This window comes from Oryctolagus cuniculus, chromosome 16, assembly GCF_964237555.1.
Source record: "Oryctolagus cuniculus chromosome 16, mOryCun1.1, whole genome shotgun sequence".
Lineage (NCBI taxonomy): Eukaryota > Metazoa > Chordata > Mammalia > Lagomorpha > Leporidae > Oryctolagus > Oryctolagus cuniculus.
This window is the reverse complement of record NC_091447.1, coordinates 47,269,603-47,287,759: the sequence shown is the minus strand read 5'-3', so window position 1 is coordinate 47,287,759 and position 18,157 is coordinate 47,269,603. Positions and strand designations below refer to the sequence as shown.

The following is an 18,157-nucleotide window of genomic DNA, read 5'->3' as shown; positions in this document are numbered from 1 at the left end:
GGTGGCCTGGCCTGTCTTAGAGCAGAGCTGAGGCATTTCCTTTGAGGATCTGGACGGAGGAGCAATGACCGTGGCCGTGGTGCCATGCTCCAGCTGGTTCTCCTCATGGGGTTTCGTTGTTTTCTCGCCCGGGCTGTGTAACTTCCTTTGTGTTGGCATCTCATCTTATTATACTCTTTGTAATAAGTCGGATTTTTCTTTTAAGATCTTGCTGGCTGTTTAACAGAAGTGTGGTATGTCCTTGAATTTTGCAAATAAATGAATATTTTGACTTCCCTAGAAGAAAAATTGCAGGAACTATTTTATTTATTTATTTTTATCACCTGGAAAGGCAGAGCAGAAGAGAGAGAGAGAGAGAAAGAGAGAAAGAAAGAGATAGAGATCCTCCTCTACTCAGTTTACTCCCCCAAATTCCTGTGGTGGCCAGGACTGGACCAAGGCAGAACTAGGAGCCCAGAACTCCAACCAGGTCTCCCATGGGGGTGGCAGGAACCCAAGCACTTGGGCCATCATCCACGGCCCCCCAGGATGATTAGCTGAAGCTGGACTGGAAACGGAGGTGCTGGGACTTGAACCAGCACTCTGTTGGGGGGTGCAGGTATCCCAAAGGGTGTCTTCCCTGCTGTGCCACACCTGCCTCAACAATAACGTTTTCCCCACTGGGAAGATAAACCAATAAATAAACGTATGGACTATCCTAAAGCTCATTTTTATAGAGTTGGATTAGTAACTGTCTAATTAACTAAAAATAAACATCTGTACTGTTATGACTGTGCTATTAAATCAAGGAGTGTGAAGAAAGTTCAGGAACAATGGATTTATTCATGGAACAAAAGAGACAATAAATAAAGCTACGACTGTCAGCCAGGTAAATAGCCCAACTCTTTTAAGATGTGCTAGCTTTCTTTTTCTTCCCTATAACATCTGCCTCAGATTAGTCTATAGAAGTCCTTCTTCCATAAAGAATCTGGTTCCTCAAAAGTTGTATGTAGATATGGAGAAATATTATGATTGGTAAGATTTGAGAAAGTTGACTTATATCACTGGTCCTTGTTGATATATATAATTTTAAATAAAATGTAGTGTACTATTTTCAATTGCAGAACATCTTTTAAAACAGATATAAATGCAAAGAAATACAATTATGTTTGTCACATTAAGTATCTATTAAAATCTAAATGTACCCATTCTTTGACCTACTGTGTCCACATTCAGTTATCTTCCCTACACTGACATATACGCTGGCAGAGTACATGAAAATACGTGAAAGGTTGTTTGTTGCAACATTGTTCATAGCAGCAAAAAAAACCGAAAAAAAAAAAAAAACAAACAAAAAAAAGGAGATCTTCTAAACGTCCGTTAGCACTGGGCTGCCTAAATGAGTCCTGAGTGGCCCCTGCAGTGGGTTATGGGTTATGCCACTGCTGAAAGAATGCAGTGCTGGGTAGAAAGATGCCAGGGTTGCTGTAAGGGGAAAAAACCCAAGTGGTGGAAGACTGTGCATAGTACAAAGCCATTTGTGTGTGGGAAACGATATTTGTGTGTTTATGTGTATAAACATCTACTTAAATATGCATAGACTGTTCCCAACACAGTGCGGAAAATCTGTCAAAAATGCTTGTGTTTTCGGAGACAACCACAGCTTCAGCAGAGTGTGTAAGGGAAGGCTTTTACTCGTCACTGTGTGCCCCCAAATTATGTGTCTAAGTTTAAAATAGCAGATAAAAGTAATTATTTGAAAATTAAAAATGGATCAAATTCGTGCTGTTTCTCCAATCTAATCATCTATAAGTTAAGGTAGTGTTTTGAACATTAAAGCCTCTAGCTTATGTAAAAGAATGTTATGTTAAAGAAATGTGTATGTTAAAGAAAAAAATCATTAGTTTATTTCTTACACTAAGTAAGTGTAGATTTATAGTGAATAATTTCATAACAACACTGTGACACAAATGTGGACTTTCACCATCTCATTCCATATGCCACCAGCAGAGAAGCTCGCAATCTGACTTAGAGTATTTCAAACTGGTGTATATGCATATATTGGTGTATATGCATCTCTGACCCGTCACAGAGACCGTCAGGAATGAGTGGATCAGACTGAACTCCTCCCTCCGCAGTGTTAGGTTCTGTGCTGTGGGCCCTCAGCATCTCTCCTCCCTCTGCAGTGTTAGGTTCTGTGCTATGGGCCCAGCATCTCTCCTCCCTCTGCAGTGTTAGGTTCTGTGCTGTGGGCCCCAGCATCTCTCCTCCCTCCACAGTGTTAGGTTCTGTGCTGTGGGCCCTCGTCATCTCTCCTCCCTCTGCAGTGTTAGGTTCTGTGCTGTGGGCCCTCGTCATCTCTCCTCCCTCTGCAGTGTTAGGTTCTGTGCTGTGGGCCCCAGCATCTCTCCTCCCTCTGCAGTGTTAGGTTCTGTGCTGTGGGCCTTCGTCATCTCTCCTCCCTCCGCAGTGTTAGGTTCTGTGCTGTTGGCCCCAGCATCTCTCTTCCCTCTGCAGTGTTAGGTTCTGTGCTGTGGGCCCTCGTCATCTCTCCTCCCTCTGCAGTATTAGGTTCTGTGCTGTGGCCCCAGCATCTCTCTTCCCTCTGCAGTGTTAGGTTCTGTGCTGTGGGCCCTCGTCATCTCTCCTCCCTCTGCAGTGTTAGGTTCTGTGCTGTGGGCCCTCGTCATCTCTCTTCCCTCTGCAGTGTTAGGTTCTGTGCTGTGGGCCCCAGCATCTCTCTTCCCTCTGCAGTATTAGGTTCTGTGCTGTGGGCCCCAGCATCTCTCCTCCCTCTGCAGTGTTAGGTTCTGTGCTGTGGGCCCAGCATCTCTCCTCCCTCTGCAGTGTTAGGTTCTGTGCTGTGGGCCCCAGCATCTCTCCTCCCTCCGCAGTGTTAGGTTCTGTGCTGTGGGCCCTTGTCATCTCTCTTCCCTCTGCAGTGTTAGGTTCTGTGCTGTGGGCCCAGCATCTCTCCTCCCTCTGCAGTGTTAGGTTCTGTGCTGTGGGCCCCAGCATCTCTCCTCCCTCTGCAGTGTTAGGTTCTGTGCTGTGGGTCCCAGCATCTCTCCTCCCTCTGCAGTGTTAGGTTCTGTGCTGTGGCCCCAGCATCTCTCCTCCCTCCGCAGTGTTAGGTTCTGTGCTGTGGGCCCTCGTCATCTCTCTTCCCTCCGCAGTGTTAGGTTCTGTGCTGTGGGCCCCAGCATCTCTCCTCCCTCTGCAGTGTTAGGTTCTGTGCTGTGGGCCCTCGTCATCTCTCTTCCCTCCGCAGTGTTAGGTTCTGTGCTGTGGGTCCCAGCATCTCTCCTCCCTCTGCAGTGTTAGGTTCTGTGCTGTGGCCCCAGCATCTCTCCTCCCTCTGCAGTGTTAGGTTCTGTGCTGTGGGCCCAGCATCTCTCCTCCCTCTGCAGTGTTAGGTTCTGTGCTGTGGGCCCAGCATCTCTCCTCCCTCTGCAGTGTTAGGTTCTGTGCTGTGGGCCCAGCATCTCTCCTCCCTCTGCAGTGTTAGGTTCTGTGCTGTGGGCCCCAGCATCTCTCCTCACTCCGCAGTGTTAGGTTCTGTGCTGTGGGCCCAGCATCTCTCCTCCCTCTGCAGTGTTAGGTTCTGTGCTGTGGCCCCAGCATCTGCTGTCCCCTCCATAGTGTTAGGGTCTGTGCAGATCGGCCCTCATCATCTGCTCTTTCTGGACTGACGCCTGAGCGAGAGTGCCTTCTGCAATCTAATCATCTAACTTACCCTAATATATGGACGAATGCTTAAAAATGACTTTTCTTTTTATGATTTCATACATGTTTTCAGAGTTCACGTTTTTTTTTTAACTTTTATTTTACAAATATAAATTTCCAAAGTACAGCTTATGGATTACAGTGGCTTCCCCCCCCCCCATAACTTCCCTCCCACCTGCAACCCTCCCCTTTCCCACCTCCCTCTCTCCTTCCATTCACATCAAGATTCATTTTCAATTCTTTTTCTATACAGAAGATCAATTTAGTATATATTAAGTAAAGATTTCAACAGTTTGCATTCACACAGAAACACAAAGTGTAAAGTACTGTTTGAGTACTAGTTATAGCATTAATTCACATCGTACAACACATTAAGAACAGAGATCCTACATGAGGAGTAAGTGCACAGTGACTCCTGCTGTTGACTTCACAAATTGACACTCTTGTTTACGGCGTCAGTGATCACCCTAGGCTCTTGTCATGAGTTGCCAGGGCTATGGAAGCCTTCTGAGTTTGCCAGCTCTGATCTTATTTAGGCAAGGTTTTAGTCAAAGTGGAAGTTCTCTTCTCCCTTCAGAGCAGAGTTCACGTTTTTAAAGAAAGCTTCAATAATCTGTAAACTATTTCTCATGCTCTTTGTCACTGATGTATTCCACCTACAATGACTTCTGACTTCACCGTTTCCCAGGTCTTGCACTGTCTTTGTGGCAGCTTCTCTTAGTCTTTGTTTTTACTCCCTCCTCTTTGTTTCTACTCGTCTTGACTCGGAGCCCATCTGAATGGGTTAATCAGGGTCCAATGTATGGAGCTCTTTTCAACTGAATTCCTTCTCCATCCAGCTCACCACACTGACTGCTGACCTTTATGGCTGGAGTGTTGATTCTGGTCCGTCTGATGCATCCAGGAAACCAGGATCATCCATGCCATATCCTCTTCTGCACTGACAATCGAATCTTCTGGGAAATCCACCAGTCTAACAGCCAAACATAGGATCTTTAAAGTTTTGTTAAATTTCACTCCCAGCTGTACTAAAGACAAAATAAAATGGGTAGAGTTAGGTAAAATACATCAGCATGGGGAAAAGCTTGTATTTGCTCCACACAACCCACACGTTCTAGCAAGGACACATGCCTTGCCATCACACACAGTTTCTAGGTGTTTCCAGCATCTTCTCAGGTGGACAGCTTTGGCTCTTAGAGATTGTTGCCAGCTATGTGGAGTAGGGGTGATGGTATTTCTGCACAGGGCTGATGTGAGGATTTGCTGTAATTGTGCATATAAATTGAGCAGAACAGTATTTGGCACACAGTAATTACAATAGCAGCAAACAAATATTGAGTGCTTACCAAGAATCGAGCATCTTTCTAAACCCTTTATGCCTATTAGCTCATTTAATCCTCAAAACCTCCCTGTGAGATAATTATCCCCACTTGACAGATAAGAAAACCAAGACACAGGTGGGTTCTTTTACTTGCTTGAGGCTGCAGAGCTGGTGAGTGAAGGAGCCCATGGCGTCACCCTGTCAGCATCTACACCATGCAGACCCTCGCTGTGAAGTCAGTGTCCACGTCCCAGTATCCAGAGTTGTTCCTGCCTCCAAGTCCCTGTGGCTTTCGGGTCCCGTCCCCTGTCCGGCCCCTGTGTGGAGGAGGTCCGTCTTGTCCTCCAGTGCATCCAGCCTCAGTCCTCTGCACACCAAGCTTAGTGGCTCCTCTGGGAATTCGGAGCTGTCATGGCCTCCGAGATTCGCAGTGTGCGTCTTCTTGCCCACTCTCCACCCCTCCCCAGAGCTGAGATCCCCAGCTGCTATGGGGTAACCTCAGGAGCAGCGGTCTCAGCCCTGGCTGCTTCCCTTGGGATTCTGGTGAGAAAAATACCTCCAGCCCCATTAGACCTTCCCGCTTCTGCTCTCCCGTGGGCGCATCAAGCACTGGCGTTTTGAGTAGGGTCATCCTTAAGGCAGTTGGCGAAGCAGGTGCCATTTGCCCCTTTAAACCACCCATTCTGTCAGTCCTTCCTAGTTCACTGGGAGCCAATCTAATTAGAAGCTTTCAAACACTGCAGAAATAGGAGATTAGTGGGGGAATGGGAAAAGGTCATTCAGAGCAGAGCTACTGAAACTTTAATGCGCGCATGAGTCACACAGAGCCCTCGCTGAAGCACAGGTTCCAGTGCAGTAGACCTGATGTTCTGCGTTTCTAACGGCTCCTGGGGAGGTTGCTGCCTCTGCTCGCTGGATCGCACTGAGTGGCGAGGGCTGTGGATTCACCTAGTTACCTTTTCCAGGCAGATTTAATTCAAAGGAATGGGTCCCTCGAGTACAGGATGAACATCCTTTCTGTGAAAATCTGAACTTTAAAATACTCCAGATCTGAACCTTTTTGAGTGGTGACGTGATACTATAAGTAGAAAATTCCACACCTGACCCTATGGGAAGGGTTCTGGTCAAAATGGCGTAAATATTGCATAAAATTTCCTTCCTGCTGTGCATGGAAAGTGTCTATGAAACAAGTGAATTCCGAGTTTGGACCGGGCCCCATTCCCAGAATTTCCCATTGTGTCTACACAGATATTTCCAAACCTGTAAACAACCTGGCGTGTGAAACACTTCTGTTCACAAGCATATCAGATAAGGGATACTGGGCCCAATTTAGAAGAAACGTCACAATTTCTTCCTTTTTGTTTGTTTTTAAGATTGACTTATTATTTATTTGAAAAGCTGAGTAGGAGAGAGAGAGTGAAACTTTCATCCACTGGTTCATTCCCCAGCTGGCCACAAAGGCCAGGACTGGGCCAGGCCAAAGCCAGGAGTCTAGAACTCCATCCAGGTCCCCCACGTTGGTGCAGGAATCTAAGCCTCTTCTGCATTTCCCAGGCACATCAGCAAGGAGCTTGGGAGGAGTGGAGCAGCTGGGACTTGAACCCGCACCCATATGGGGTACTGGCATTGTAGTAACCTGCTACACCATAGTGCTGGCCTGAAACTTCACAATTTCAAATCCTAACCCCCTAGACAGCTTCCCAGGAAAGCCACTCCTGGTTTGAGAGGAAAGTAAACTAGTATCTGTCAGCAGTCAGGTTGTGGTCAGCCCTGTAAACGGGCTTTTTCTCCTCCAGGATGGGTTAGTGACTCTCACGTGACTCAGTGCCTTTCACTCAGCACCGCGTTGCTGGGGCTCCAGGCTGAGTGTCGCCGAACTCGAGAGAGTGGTAATTAGACTTGCTCTGGCGCGGGGACCACATGTGTATCTCGGTGTCTGTGTCTTTGCTCCTCTCACACCACCTACATGAAAAGAATGTGGAGTCAACTTTCATTTCTGCGTCCTTTGATTTGGAGTCAGCTCCCCAGGAGCACTGATGAATAATTCTGTTAGAAATGGCTGCTTATGGTCCTCAGAGCCGGGAAGTACTGTGCAGAACGGTACCCGTGGGGCGCAGTGCGGCCGGCACCCCCTGGGAGGTGATGCGATGGCGTCTCCCTGTGATGGCAAAAGCTGACATTCTCTGTTTTCTGTTCTCAGGGAGGAGAGCACTGTTACTACCAGGGCCACGTCCGAGGAAACCCTGCCTCGTTCGTTGCCTTGTCGACATGCCATGGACTTCAGTAAGTACTCAGAGTGATTGGTACCGTCCCTCCTTTCAGTAGCTTAGGCCTTTTATCTTTAATGCCCTGTAGCGGAAATTCTTGTTTTATGTCGAGAAATAATTTTAAATCTGTGGTGGATCTGGCATCTTCTACCTCTTTGTGGCTTATAAATCAAGAAGAGTTTTAAAATAAAATTACAAAAAACAGAGACTTCGGAACTATAGGATGCCCTGTAGTGATAGCACAAGCATTTTTCTCATTTCTTCCAAAATCAGCCTGCAGTGGCTTGGATGATGTTGGTTTCTGTTTCTGTGATTGTGTAGCCTCTTGGTACCGGTTCTATCCCTACTCTCTCTTGACGTTTTTCTGTTCTCACGAAATAATGCAAGTTTCAGTGGACAGAAACACCTTGAACCTTTGCACAGACAGGAGGCTGCACGGGACCTCCAGAGCTCACGTACTGCACGCCTCTATCCTGCCTGCATCACAGCGGATTCTCAGACCTGTCCGAGGCACACAGCTCGTCCTTCCTTCAGCCTTCCCCCTTTCTCCTGACCTTTACTGCCTCCCAGAAGGTTTGCTGATGGCTAACCTGGGAACACATTTGCGTCCTGTGGGTCCTGGTGGTCCACAGTGCCCGCCTCGTGGCTGTGTCGTGACCTGATGCAGCTCCAGTGTCTTCGCTCCGCGGTCTCCTTAGACCGAACCATCCCACGCGATCTGATGCAGCTCCAGTGTCGCCGCTCCACGGTTGAACCATCCCATTGCCTGTGTGTTCGCTTTACTTTTTTTGTGGCGCAAAATGAGCCAGCACTCTAGGCTTACCGGATTTTTGTTGGGTAGCTGTAAAACACTGTCTTTTCTGTTACAAGCTACAGAGCTGTGACTCTGCTCTACACGCAGTCACCCGGTGTCCGCTCTGTTCCTGCCCGAAGGCAGGTGAGACCTGAGTCCCAGGCGCTCACCCTCTGCTGGGGAGGCTGGACGCAGCCTGGCTTCCTGCAGTGGACGTGATAGGCTTACATTTGTTTTCTTTCGGAGAGGAAAAAGCTGGGAGAAATGCCAAGGGGAGAGGTAACCCTGAAGAAGAGATCGGACTGAGGGCTCCGGAGGTGTGGTTATTAAATCTGGAAAAGACACCTGCTGGGGAAGGCTGGACACTGCAGCCTGTCGGCCGCAGCTGACCTCTGGGCGGGCTCCGGAGCAGGAATGCTGGAGAGGCAGAAAGGGCCTCAGTAACAGTACCGGAGGCCACCTGCTGGGGGCGCTGCAGACTTCCATCCCCTGCTCGCTCCAAAAGACCGCTTTACTTATGGTCAACACATTTAGAAACTTACTACTTTAAAGAAATTCTTTGAATAAAGGCGTTTTGTCTGTTTGTTTTGTTTTTTTAACAAACGTGGCACCTTTGCTGACGACCTTTGTTTCTTATCAGGAAAAAAAAAAACGCTGGACTCCTCAGGTGGTGCACTTGGTGTGCGTCACCTCCAGAGAGCGCAGCTGTCAGCTGGGAGCCGTGCACTTGGACCTGCTGACATTCCTGATAGCAAGTGTGTGCCGGAGGAAAGAGGGTTGGAAAAGAGAAGAGCCTCCCTCCCCTTCCTCTTAATATCTCAGTTCAGACTCACAGCGTGAGCACCTTGTTCAGGGATTGTTCAAGTTTGCTTCTCGGTTTTCCAAAAGGACCCAGTGTGGTGAGAATCAGAAAGTGCTTCCCAAGGGTTCTCCTAGTCATGAGAGCCTAAGGGGTAGTCGCTCCAGACCATTCTGTAGCCATTTTATTTATCTTTCTATTTTAAAACAAAGATTTTATTTATTTATTTGAGAGGTGGAGTTAGGGACAGAGAGAGGGAGAAACAGAGAGAGAGAACTTCCATCCACTGATTCACTCTCCAGATGGCCTCAATGGCTGAAACTGGGCCGATCTGAAGCCAAGAGCCAGCAAATTCTTCTGGGCCTACCATGCAGGTGCAGGGCCCAGGCACTTGGCCCACCTTCCACTGCTTTCCCAGGCCGTAGCAGAGAGCTGGATTGGAAGAGAGGAGCCAGGACATGAACCTGCACCCATATGGGATGCTGGCGCCGCAGGCAGCAGCTTAGCCTACATCACCACAGCGTCAGTCTTCCATAGCCATTTGAAGGACGATATAAAAATAAAGAAAGCTTACAATGACTGGATCAGCAATGGAACTCAGAATCCTGCATCAGTTTTTCTTTTTTAGCTGAATTAATTTTACCTTTATCTTTACAAACCTCTTTATTTAAAACTAAATAAATAGAAGATCCACCGTGTGTCTGGGAGTAGTCAGGGCTTAGCACAGCCATGTTGGAGCTGTGTTGGGCTTTCATGGGCCTGTTGGGTGTACTCTTGTGCTGTTGAGTAATTTATTAATGATGACTTCTGACATGGTCTTACATTCTGAACAAACAGTTGCTGAAAGATCAGTACTAAACATGAAATGATGTATGGTGTCCCAGTCGCAGTGATTTAGATAGGGATACAGCTATTTCGTCTGTGACTCATCCTTTATCAAGTACCCAGTGCATATGGAGGGTTTTTTTTTTTCTTTTTGTTTTTTGATTTACTGAATTCAATGGGAGAACTTAAAGGGGGAGATCAGACTCATATGTCTCCCATACTGAACGTGAAAGGGCACACTTCAGATTCAAAGGACTAATAGTCTACAATTTGGTGTGTTTGATGTTTTGACAAAATCCTGTAACGATGGGAACCCTAAAGAATGGAATCAAATGTGAGGTTGTTGCCCTCTTGTGGCAATCTTTAAAACAGCTGTTTCCTTTCAGAATCTTGTTTTGATGCAGCTGTAGTAATTTTAACTCAATTGACTTGTGATGGCTTGGTTCCAACTATCAGTTTTTATCAGATATGTACTATTATGGACTGAAGCATATATTACTAGAATTTATATAAATACAACAAAAAGGAGACAGTCTTCAAACAAAGCAAATAAAATACCTGTATGTTTTCCTGATTGGGGAATGAACGATGGCATCTTGTCATAGAGGGAGCCAGTGTGTCTTTAGTGTAGCTGGTGTCAGAGTCTGCTTTATCACTGGGAACGTGATGTTTAAACCCAGTGAACAGAACTGACCTTCCAAATAGACATTACCATCATGTAAGGGTAAATAATACCCAGTGCTACGGGAACAGAATGACCTGCCTGTGTTAATCCGCATTGCCATGTGAACTTTGGCAAAGGGTGACAGTGTTTGCTGGCCAGGTCTGGCCAGGTCTCTACTGCAGGGGTGGAAAGAATTTTCACTCCTGTGTTTGGTCTACTGTTCTGAGAAGGATCCTCTCTGGTTCCTCAAGCATCTGTTGTCAGTAATAGCGTACAGACTGCATCTGCTTATCTTTAAATTCCAAATGAAGTGTCATCCAAATTCAGAAAGTGCACTTGTGGTTGAAAACTGCAGATGTGGGTATGTGAAAGTGGAGGACATGTGGAAGATGTTACAGCAGGAATGAAAGAATTTGGATAGAAGCAGAACTGGAGACCATTATAATTATAGCATCAATGAAAAAAACACTATTCTGTGTTGAACAGCTTGGGAGTTATAACTCCATGTCCAACTAAAAGTGAAAAATTACTGTAGAAGATCAGAGCTTTATTCCCTTCATATGCATGGATGATACACAAGGTCTTAACTTTTTTTTTTTTTTTTATTTTGACAGGCAGAGTGGACAGTGAGAGAGAGAGACAGAGAGAAAGGTCTTCCTTTGCCGTTGGTTCACCCTCCAATGGCCGCCGCGGCTGGCGCGCTGCGGCCGGCGCAGCGTGCTGATCCGATGGCAGGAGCCAGGAGCCAGGTGCTTTTCCTGGTCTCCCATGGGGTGCAGGGCCCAAGCACCTGGGCCATCCTCCACTGCACTCCCTGGCCACAGCAGAGGGCTGGCCTGGAAGAGGGGCAACCGGGACAGAATCCGGCGCCCCGACCGGGACTAGAACCCGGTGTGCCGGCGCCGCTAGGCGGAGGATTAGCCTAGTGAGCCGCGGCGCCGGCCACAAGGTCTTAACATTTATTTATTTTTATTTGAGGAGAAAATAAATATTTTCTCGCTCTCCAAATGCCTGCAATAGCTGGGAGGGTGACCAATAGCTGGGTGTCCAAAGCTGGGAACCAACACTCAGGTCTCCCCTGTGGGTGGCAGGAACCCAATCACTGCTGCCTCCCTGGGTCTGTGACACAGAAACAGGGAGAGACAGAGACACAGATAAGGGAGATCTTCTCTTTGCTGGTTCACTCCCCCAAATGCCCATAACAGTCAGCGTTGGGCCAGGGTGAAACCAGGAGCCCTGGATACCATATGGGTCTCCCGCTGGGTAGCAGGGACCCAAGTTCTTGAGCCATCATCTATTGCTTCCCCAGGTGCACATTAGAGGAGAGTTGTATTAGAAGCAGAGCAATCAGGAATTGAATCAGGCACTCTGATACGGGATGTGGGCATTCCAAGCAAGGTCTTAACCATTGTTCCAAACGCCCACCCTGAACGCTGCGTTTCAGAACCGTCAACAAGTCGTATCGATTCTCCTTTCTAAACAGACCCAGGATTTGATCTCCTCTCGCCACATGCACTGTTAGCACCTTGACCTTGATCGTCTTCTTTCACCTGGATCATTGCAGAGAGTTCCCTGCATCTAACCTTGCTGTCCAAGTGATTATTGTCACACAGCAGCCGGGGTGATGGCTTTGAAACTCAAGGGAGATTGTGTCTCGTGATCACTTAGAACCCTGCAGTGGTTCTTTGTCTCTGGCCTGCACAACCGCTCGCACTCTGTGTTCCAGCCATGCTGCCTTCTGGCTCTTCCTGAAACACACCAAGATTCTCTTACCTTGGGCTCCATCTGAAATGCCCTCTGTCCAGATAGCCTGTGGCTGACCCCCTTCACTTCTTCCAGGTCTTTACTTCAGTTCCATCTTTTCTGTGAAGCCTTGCTCTGACCTGGCTATGAATCCATACTCCTCTCTTGTTCCCCACACCTTGGCCTCTGGCACCATGTTCTGCCCTTTCCCTACTTTGTTTTCCTCCCTAGAACCTAACCGCGTCTCGTCGGTGTTCCTATTGATCATATGTGTACTGCCCGTCTTCTCTGCAGTGCACCTGAGTGCCGTGGGATGAACAGTGGGCATGTCTCCTGTAGTGCTGCATCCCAGCAGCCAAAGCAGTGCATTGTGGCTTCCAGATGACTAAATGAATGTCAAATGAATGAATGAGGGGTAGCAGTCTACAGATGGGCAGTTCAGGAGCCTTTGTCCCCAGCCTCATTCCTGCTCTGCTGTTAGAGGTGATAGAATTTGGAAAGTTACTTCACCTCTTTGGGCTTTGATATCCTTGCCTGTAAAATGACAGCAGGTATCCTAGTTTGTGGAAAAGGTGACATGTGTGCAAAGTATTAGCTCATGGTAACCTGTTCAAGTGCATCAGCTCTTCTTGCTGGAGCATCTTGCAGGTGTGTGCTAGGTGGGCCTCTCTCAGTGTAGCAGAGTCACCTGGGGTTTGTTGAGAGTGTACAGCCTAAGTCCCAGGCAGACCTGCAGTTTTACAACCCCCCTAGCTGGCTGTTTGCTAATTAAAGTCTTAGAAGTGTGTACTGGAGGGAGGGGTAATGGACATGGCGTGAGTGTGGCCGTCCTCTCAGGATGAGGGGACCCGCGAGCGGAGGGTGTGCAGTGTCGGTGTGCCTTCTGTCAGTGGTGATGGCTGGGACTGGGAAGGGGCACAGGAGCAGGCTGGGCCCGTGGCTGCGGCTGATTGCACGGGGATCCCGCTGTGAGGCGGGAGCCTGTGGCCACGCCTAACTCTTTTCTTGTCCTTGGCAGCGGGATGTTCTATGACGGGAACCACACGTATCTCATTGAGCCAGAAGAAAATGAGACCTCCCAAGTAAGTGCTCCTTCTGCCTGCCCGGGCAAGTGTGAACGTGGGTGCTGGCGAGCTCTTTTCTCTCTACCGCATTTTCACACTTTTTAGAGATAGAATAGTAAATATATATGTGTGTGTATGTGTGTGTGTATATATATATATTAAAGATGAAATAAGTCAAAACCCCTGGCTTTTGAATTTCTGTCTCTTCTGTGTTTATATGGGGGTACATCCCCCCTGGGATGTTCTGAAACCCCAGATTCATTCGATCTCTCCAGAACGAACCATGGTCTCGGTCAGCTGGGGCCCCTTAACACTGGGCAACTTAAAGGGCAGAAAGGTTGGTTTTTTGGTTTTTTGTTTTCTCACGGTGTCAAGCCTGGGTCAAGGTAGCAGGTTTGGGTGTGTGGTGGGGGCTCACTCCAGAGGCTGCAGAAAGCCAGCTTCTCAACGTGGCTGGAAGGGTCGGGGGAGACGGAGAGATAGAGAGAGCAAGAGAGAGAGGGAGCGAGAGAGAAAGAGACAGAGAGAATGAGAGAGAGCAAGAGACACACACACAGAGACAGAGATAGAGAGCGAGGGAAACAGCGAGAGAAACACATACACAGAAACAGAGACAGAGAGACAGAGCCAGGGAGACAGAGTGAGAGAGAGACACATACAGAGAGAGACAGTGAGGGAGACAGAGACATACACACAGAGACAGAGACAGAGCACGCTGTGGTTCCTCTCTCTTCCTGTAACAAAGTCTGTGAGCTGTGGTCTCTTCCTCCTGTCAGGAGCCCAGCCCTCTTGGATTAGGGTCAGCCTGTGACCTCATGTAACCCCGTCACCTCCCCACAGGCTCTGTCTCTAAAGGCAGTCAAGCTCGCCCTGAGGGCTGCACCACATGCATTTTTGGGGGGGCTTAAACCTTCAGCCCTCAGGATCAAGTCTGCAGATTTGTGAATTTTTCACCCATTTTTTCTTTAATGTTCCATATTTTTTTCTACTTCCCATTGCCTTTAAGGCCCTTTACCAGTGAGGTATAGAAGCCCATTTCTTAACTCTCTCCCTAAACTTAGTTGAAGCACTCGTTTTCTGCAGATTAGAAAAGGATCAAATTATTAGCATAGATGATCAATAAACGTACACTTCTGCAGACAGTGTAGTTCGGGAAACTGTGTTATAATTATTTTCTGAGAGCCCAATTGATGGCTGACCTGTGACTTTGCTGGACAGCTTCATTATTCCAAAGGTAATCATATGAAATCTGAGTATTTATGATATTCTAATTTTTAAAAAATTTGATGAAGCCAAATGAAGCTGTTTGAGTGCTCATTACTTTTTTCCTCGAAGGCAAGCTTTCATCTTTATCTCTTGCTACTTAATGGAACTTTGTGGGACACCTGCAGAGTCCCCTTTGGGCACACACTGGGCCAGTCATCTGCCCCCCAGCGCCAGGGTGGCTGTGAGCCCTGCCGTGTTTGCCTCCTAGCGCTGCCTGGCTCCTAAAGGGGACAGTGATCCGTGGAAGCACTCAGCCACACCCACAAACACACGCACAAAACATGAGCCGCTTCCTCCCCGATGTCTCACTTTTCCTCGGGGAAGTAGTTCCATTCATTTATTTTCCATGACTGCGGGTCTTGGCTTCTCTGTCTGCTTCTAGCTGATGTTACTCTGGTACTGGGAGAGTGGCAGACGGGGTGGGAGGGGCTGTGCCAAGGAGAACCCTAGTCAGGCTGCCGTTCCTCCACGGGTCTTCGTTAGTCCTCCAACGACTGCGGGAGGCCGGCGGCGGCTGGTTGTTCTTGCTTAACCTCTGTTGCTTGTGTCCTTGCAGGAGGATTTCCATTTCCATTCGGTTTACAAGTCCAGGCTGTTTGAATTTCCCTTGGATGATCTTCCATCGGGTATGGCATTCATATATATGGGCATTTTTGTTTCCAAGGACGGCTTCAGAGAATCACATGGTGCCTTAGAACTAATGCATGTTGAGCTATCACTAACCCACAAGGCTCGTGACCTTCTTAATGGGGGAGTCAAGTCACTCCACGAGTGAGAATAAAATGAAAACTGGCTTCACTTTTAATAGTTCATGAGTTCTGAAGAGATGGCTTATTACAAAAAATTGAAGCAGAAATTAAAAAAAAAACTGTAAGAGACGAAGTGAGGTACTACAGGAGATACAGTGACAGGGATTACTGGTATGTGTAGTAAAATATATGAAAACTCTGGGTGAAATGTTGGTTTGTGAACCTAAGGATGAGCTCATAATCATTTCCCTTTTTCTTTTCCTCGTTGTCTTAGTCCCTTTGCTGTTGCTGTAGCACAGTAGCTAGGAGTGGGTCAGCTATAAAGGGCAGGAGTTTATTTGGCTCCTGGTTCTGGAGGCTGGCACCTGCCTGACATCCAGGGAGGGCGCTCTGGCTGCATCAGGACGTGCCAGAGGGGTCACATGGTGAGGCAAAGCACATGTGCTAGCTCCAGCCTCTCCTCTTATAAAGCCACTGATCCACCTTAGGGCCCCTCCCTTGCGACCTCACCTGTACTAAGTATTCCCTAAGGCACCTTGTCTAAATGCCACCAACATGGGGATTCGAACTTGAAGTTTCACATAAATTCTGGGACCCTAAGCATAGCATTCATCTCTCCCTCTCCCTCTCCCTCTCCCTCTCCCTCTCTCTCTCTCCCCTCCACTTTTGTCCTGAGCATTTATAATTATATATATATATATATATATTTTTTTTTTTTTACAGGCAGAGTGGACAGTGAGAGAGAGAGACAGAGAGAAAGGTCTTCCTTTTGCCGTTGGTTCACCCTCCAATGGCCGCCGCGGCTGGTGCGCTGCGGCCGGCGCACCGCGCTGATCCGATGGCAGGAGCCAGGAGCCAGGTGCTTTTCCTGGTCTCCCATGGGGTGCAGGGCCCAAGCACCTGGGCCATCCTCCACTGCACTCCCTGGCCACAGCAGAGGGCTGGCCTGGAAGAGGGGCAACCGGGACAGAATCCGGCGCCCCGACCGGGACTAGAACCCGGTGTGCCGGCGCCGCTAGGCGGAGGATTAGCCTAGTGAGCCGCGGCGCCGGCCTATAATTATATATTAACCTTTTTATTATTATGTGCTATTTGTGAAATTAGTATTTTCTACTCATGTATGTTTATGGATCCACTAAATGAGAGGTGTTACTTTGAGAGCTTCGCCCAGGTCTTCAGGTGACAGGAAGAGCAGTGCATCTATCCTTTTGGCCTCGTTAGTGGAGCAGGGTGGCGCAGAGTGCATTTGGTCTTGGCCTTGCTGTACTCTTTTGTTTTCTCCTTCTGCACACAGGGTGCACGGAGAGCTGGTGTGGGGGTGCTTCCTCCACTGTTGCTGAGTCCTGACTGTTCTATGTTTAGTTCCCCCTTAACCTCTGCAGCAGCTCTGTACAATCAGTATGATTCTCATTTTGTAGATGACGAGACAGATGAAGACACTCGGATGGCTCAGCTTTTGCAGAGTCCCACAGTTAGTAAAGGGCAAGGTTGGGCCTTGGATTGTGGCACTGAGAAAATGTCTTCGGGGAGACAGGCAGGAGGGGAAACGGGGAAATTGCCCTCCTAAGGGCAGATCCTAAGCAGCTGCTTAGGAAGTCACTTAGAAGCCTTTGCCACCTCTTCATGAGAAAGTGAAGTACATGTTTTCTAATGCCCCTTCGTCTCTGACTTAAGACCGTAGCTCCCTGGCCTCCTGCAGTCGCCAGCTGCCACAGGCTGTAAGATCCCATTACTTAGAATTCACTGTCTGGAACTTTTACAGGCAAGCACTTAGATGTCTTACTTTACACAAACTCTTGAGACTATGCCTTCAGTGACTTTATGGAACTTGTTATGGTCCCTATTAAGACAAGAAAATAAATCAAAGCTAGCTGCCTTAGAATATAGCTACAATTTAATAGGTATTCCTGGAAGCATTCAGCATTAATTAATATTTAAAGTAATAAATGTTCTCCCTAAAGACTTTCTTATGGACTTGCTATGATACAGCTTTAACAGTTTTTTTTAAACTTTGTTTGGTATAAACTTTGGAGATGACTTGGCAGTCTTGCTGCTATTAAACTGATTTTTAATCACATTCTATGAAAACTTAGGTCCACCTCAGTTACTTGCTAGTTTAAAGATTAAATTGAAGGTGGCACTGTCAGTTTTAACAGTGGTATTTGTCTCCCATAATTACTTATGATTTACTATGATGAGTCAAAACTGAAGTTTTTGTGGAATGAGCTCAAAAGTAAGCTTATTTGTTTTAAGCTTATTTGTTTTAGTCTGGGTAAATCTTAACTGGATTGTGGATTATCTGTCCTTTGATCTTGCTATGTGTCATGTGTTTCCAATCAGAGATTGGACCAGATATTTCCTAAACTTGTTTGACAGTAAAACCTTTGATTTTACATGGCATATCACTCAGGGCTGCTGTTCCTAAGACTGTATTTCGGGAAAGGCTTATTTGTTTCCAATGATCCCTTGGCATCCAGTTTTTAAATATTAGAATGGTCCAGAGGTCAGCGTTAGGGAATGGTAGATAAAACCATTGCCTGCCGCACCAGCAACCCTTATGGGTGTCAGTTCATGTCCTGGCTGCTCCACTTCTGATCCAACTTCCTGGTAATGGCCTGGGAAAAGCAGCAGAAGATGACTCGAGTTTTTGGGCCCTTGCCAGCCATGTGCAAGATCTGTATGAAACTCCTTGCTCCTGGCTTTTGCCTGGCCCAGCACTGACCACTGCTGCCATATGGGGAGTGAACTGTTGGTTGGAAGATCTCTACCTCTGTCTCTCCCTCTCTTCTATGACTCTGTCTTTTAAATAAATAAATAAATAAATAATTTTAAAAAGGTAGAATGGTCAACTGCTTAGTAAGTAATGGAGGAAGCATCTCCACAGCAGTTTTGTTGCAAGGAAATATACACGTTTTGGGTGCTACTCAATGAGCTGTGACACACGAATTGTCAAATACATGT

The 18,157-nt window shown here is 47.4% G+C and overlaps 1 protein-coding gene across 22 annotated transcripts in view; it reads left to right on the top strand.

Annotated features, from left to right (window-relative positions):
* The window catches only part of ADAM22 (ADAM metallopeptidase domain 22), a 245,839-nt gene that overhangs the window by 148,237 nt on the left and 79,445 nt on the right, over positions 1-18,157 (top strand). For all 22 annotated transcript variants that reach the window (XM_070059837.1, XM_070059834.1, XM_070059833.1 and 19 more), the window contains 3 exons: positions 7,227-7,309; positions 13,136-13,199; positions 15,004-15,073. In XM_070059837.1, coding sequence (XP_069915938.1) covers positions 7,227-7,309; positions 13,136-13,199; positions 15,004-15,073 — 217 coding nt within the window. The remainder of the gene's footprint in view (positions 1-7,226; positions 7,310-13,135; positions 13,200-15,003; positions 15,074-18,157) is intronic.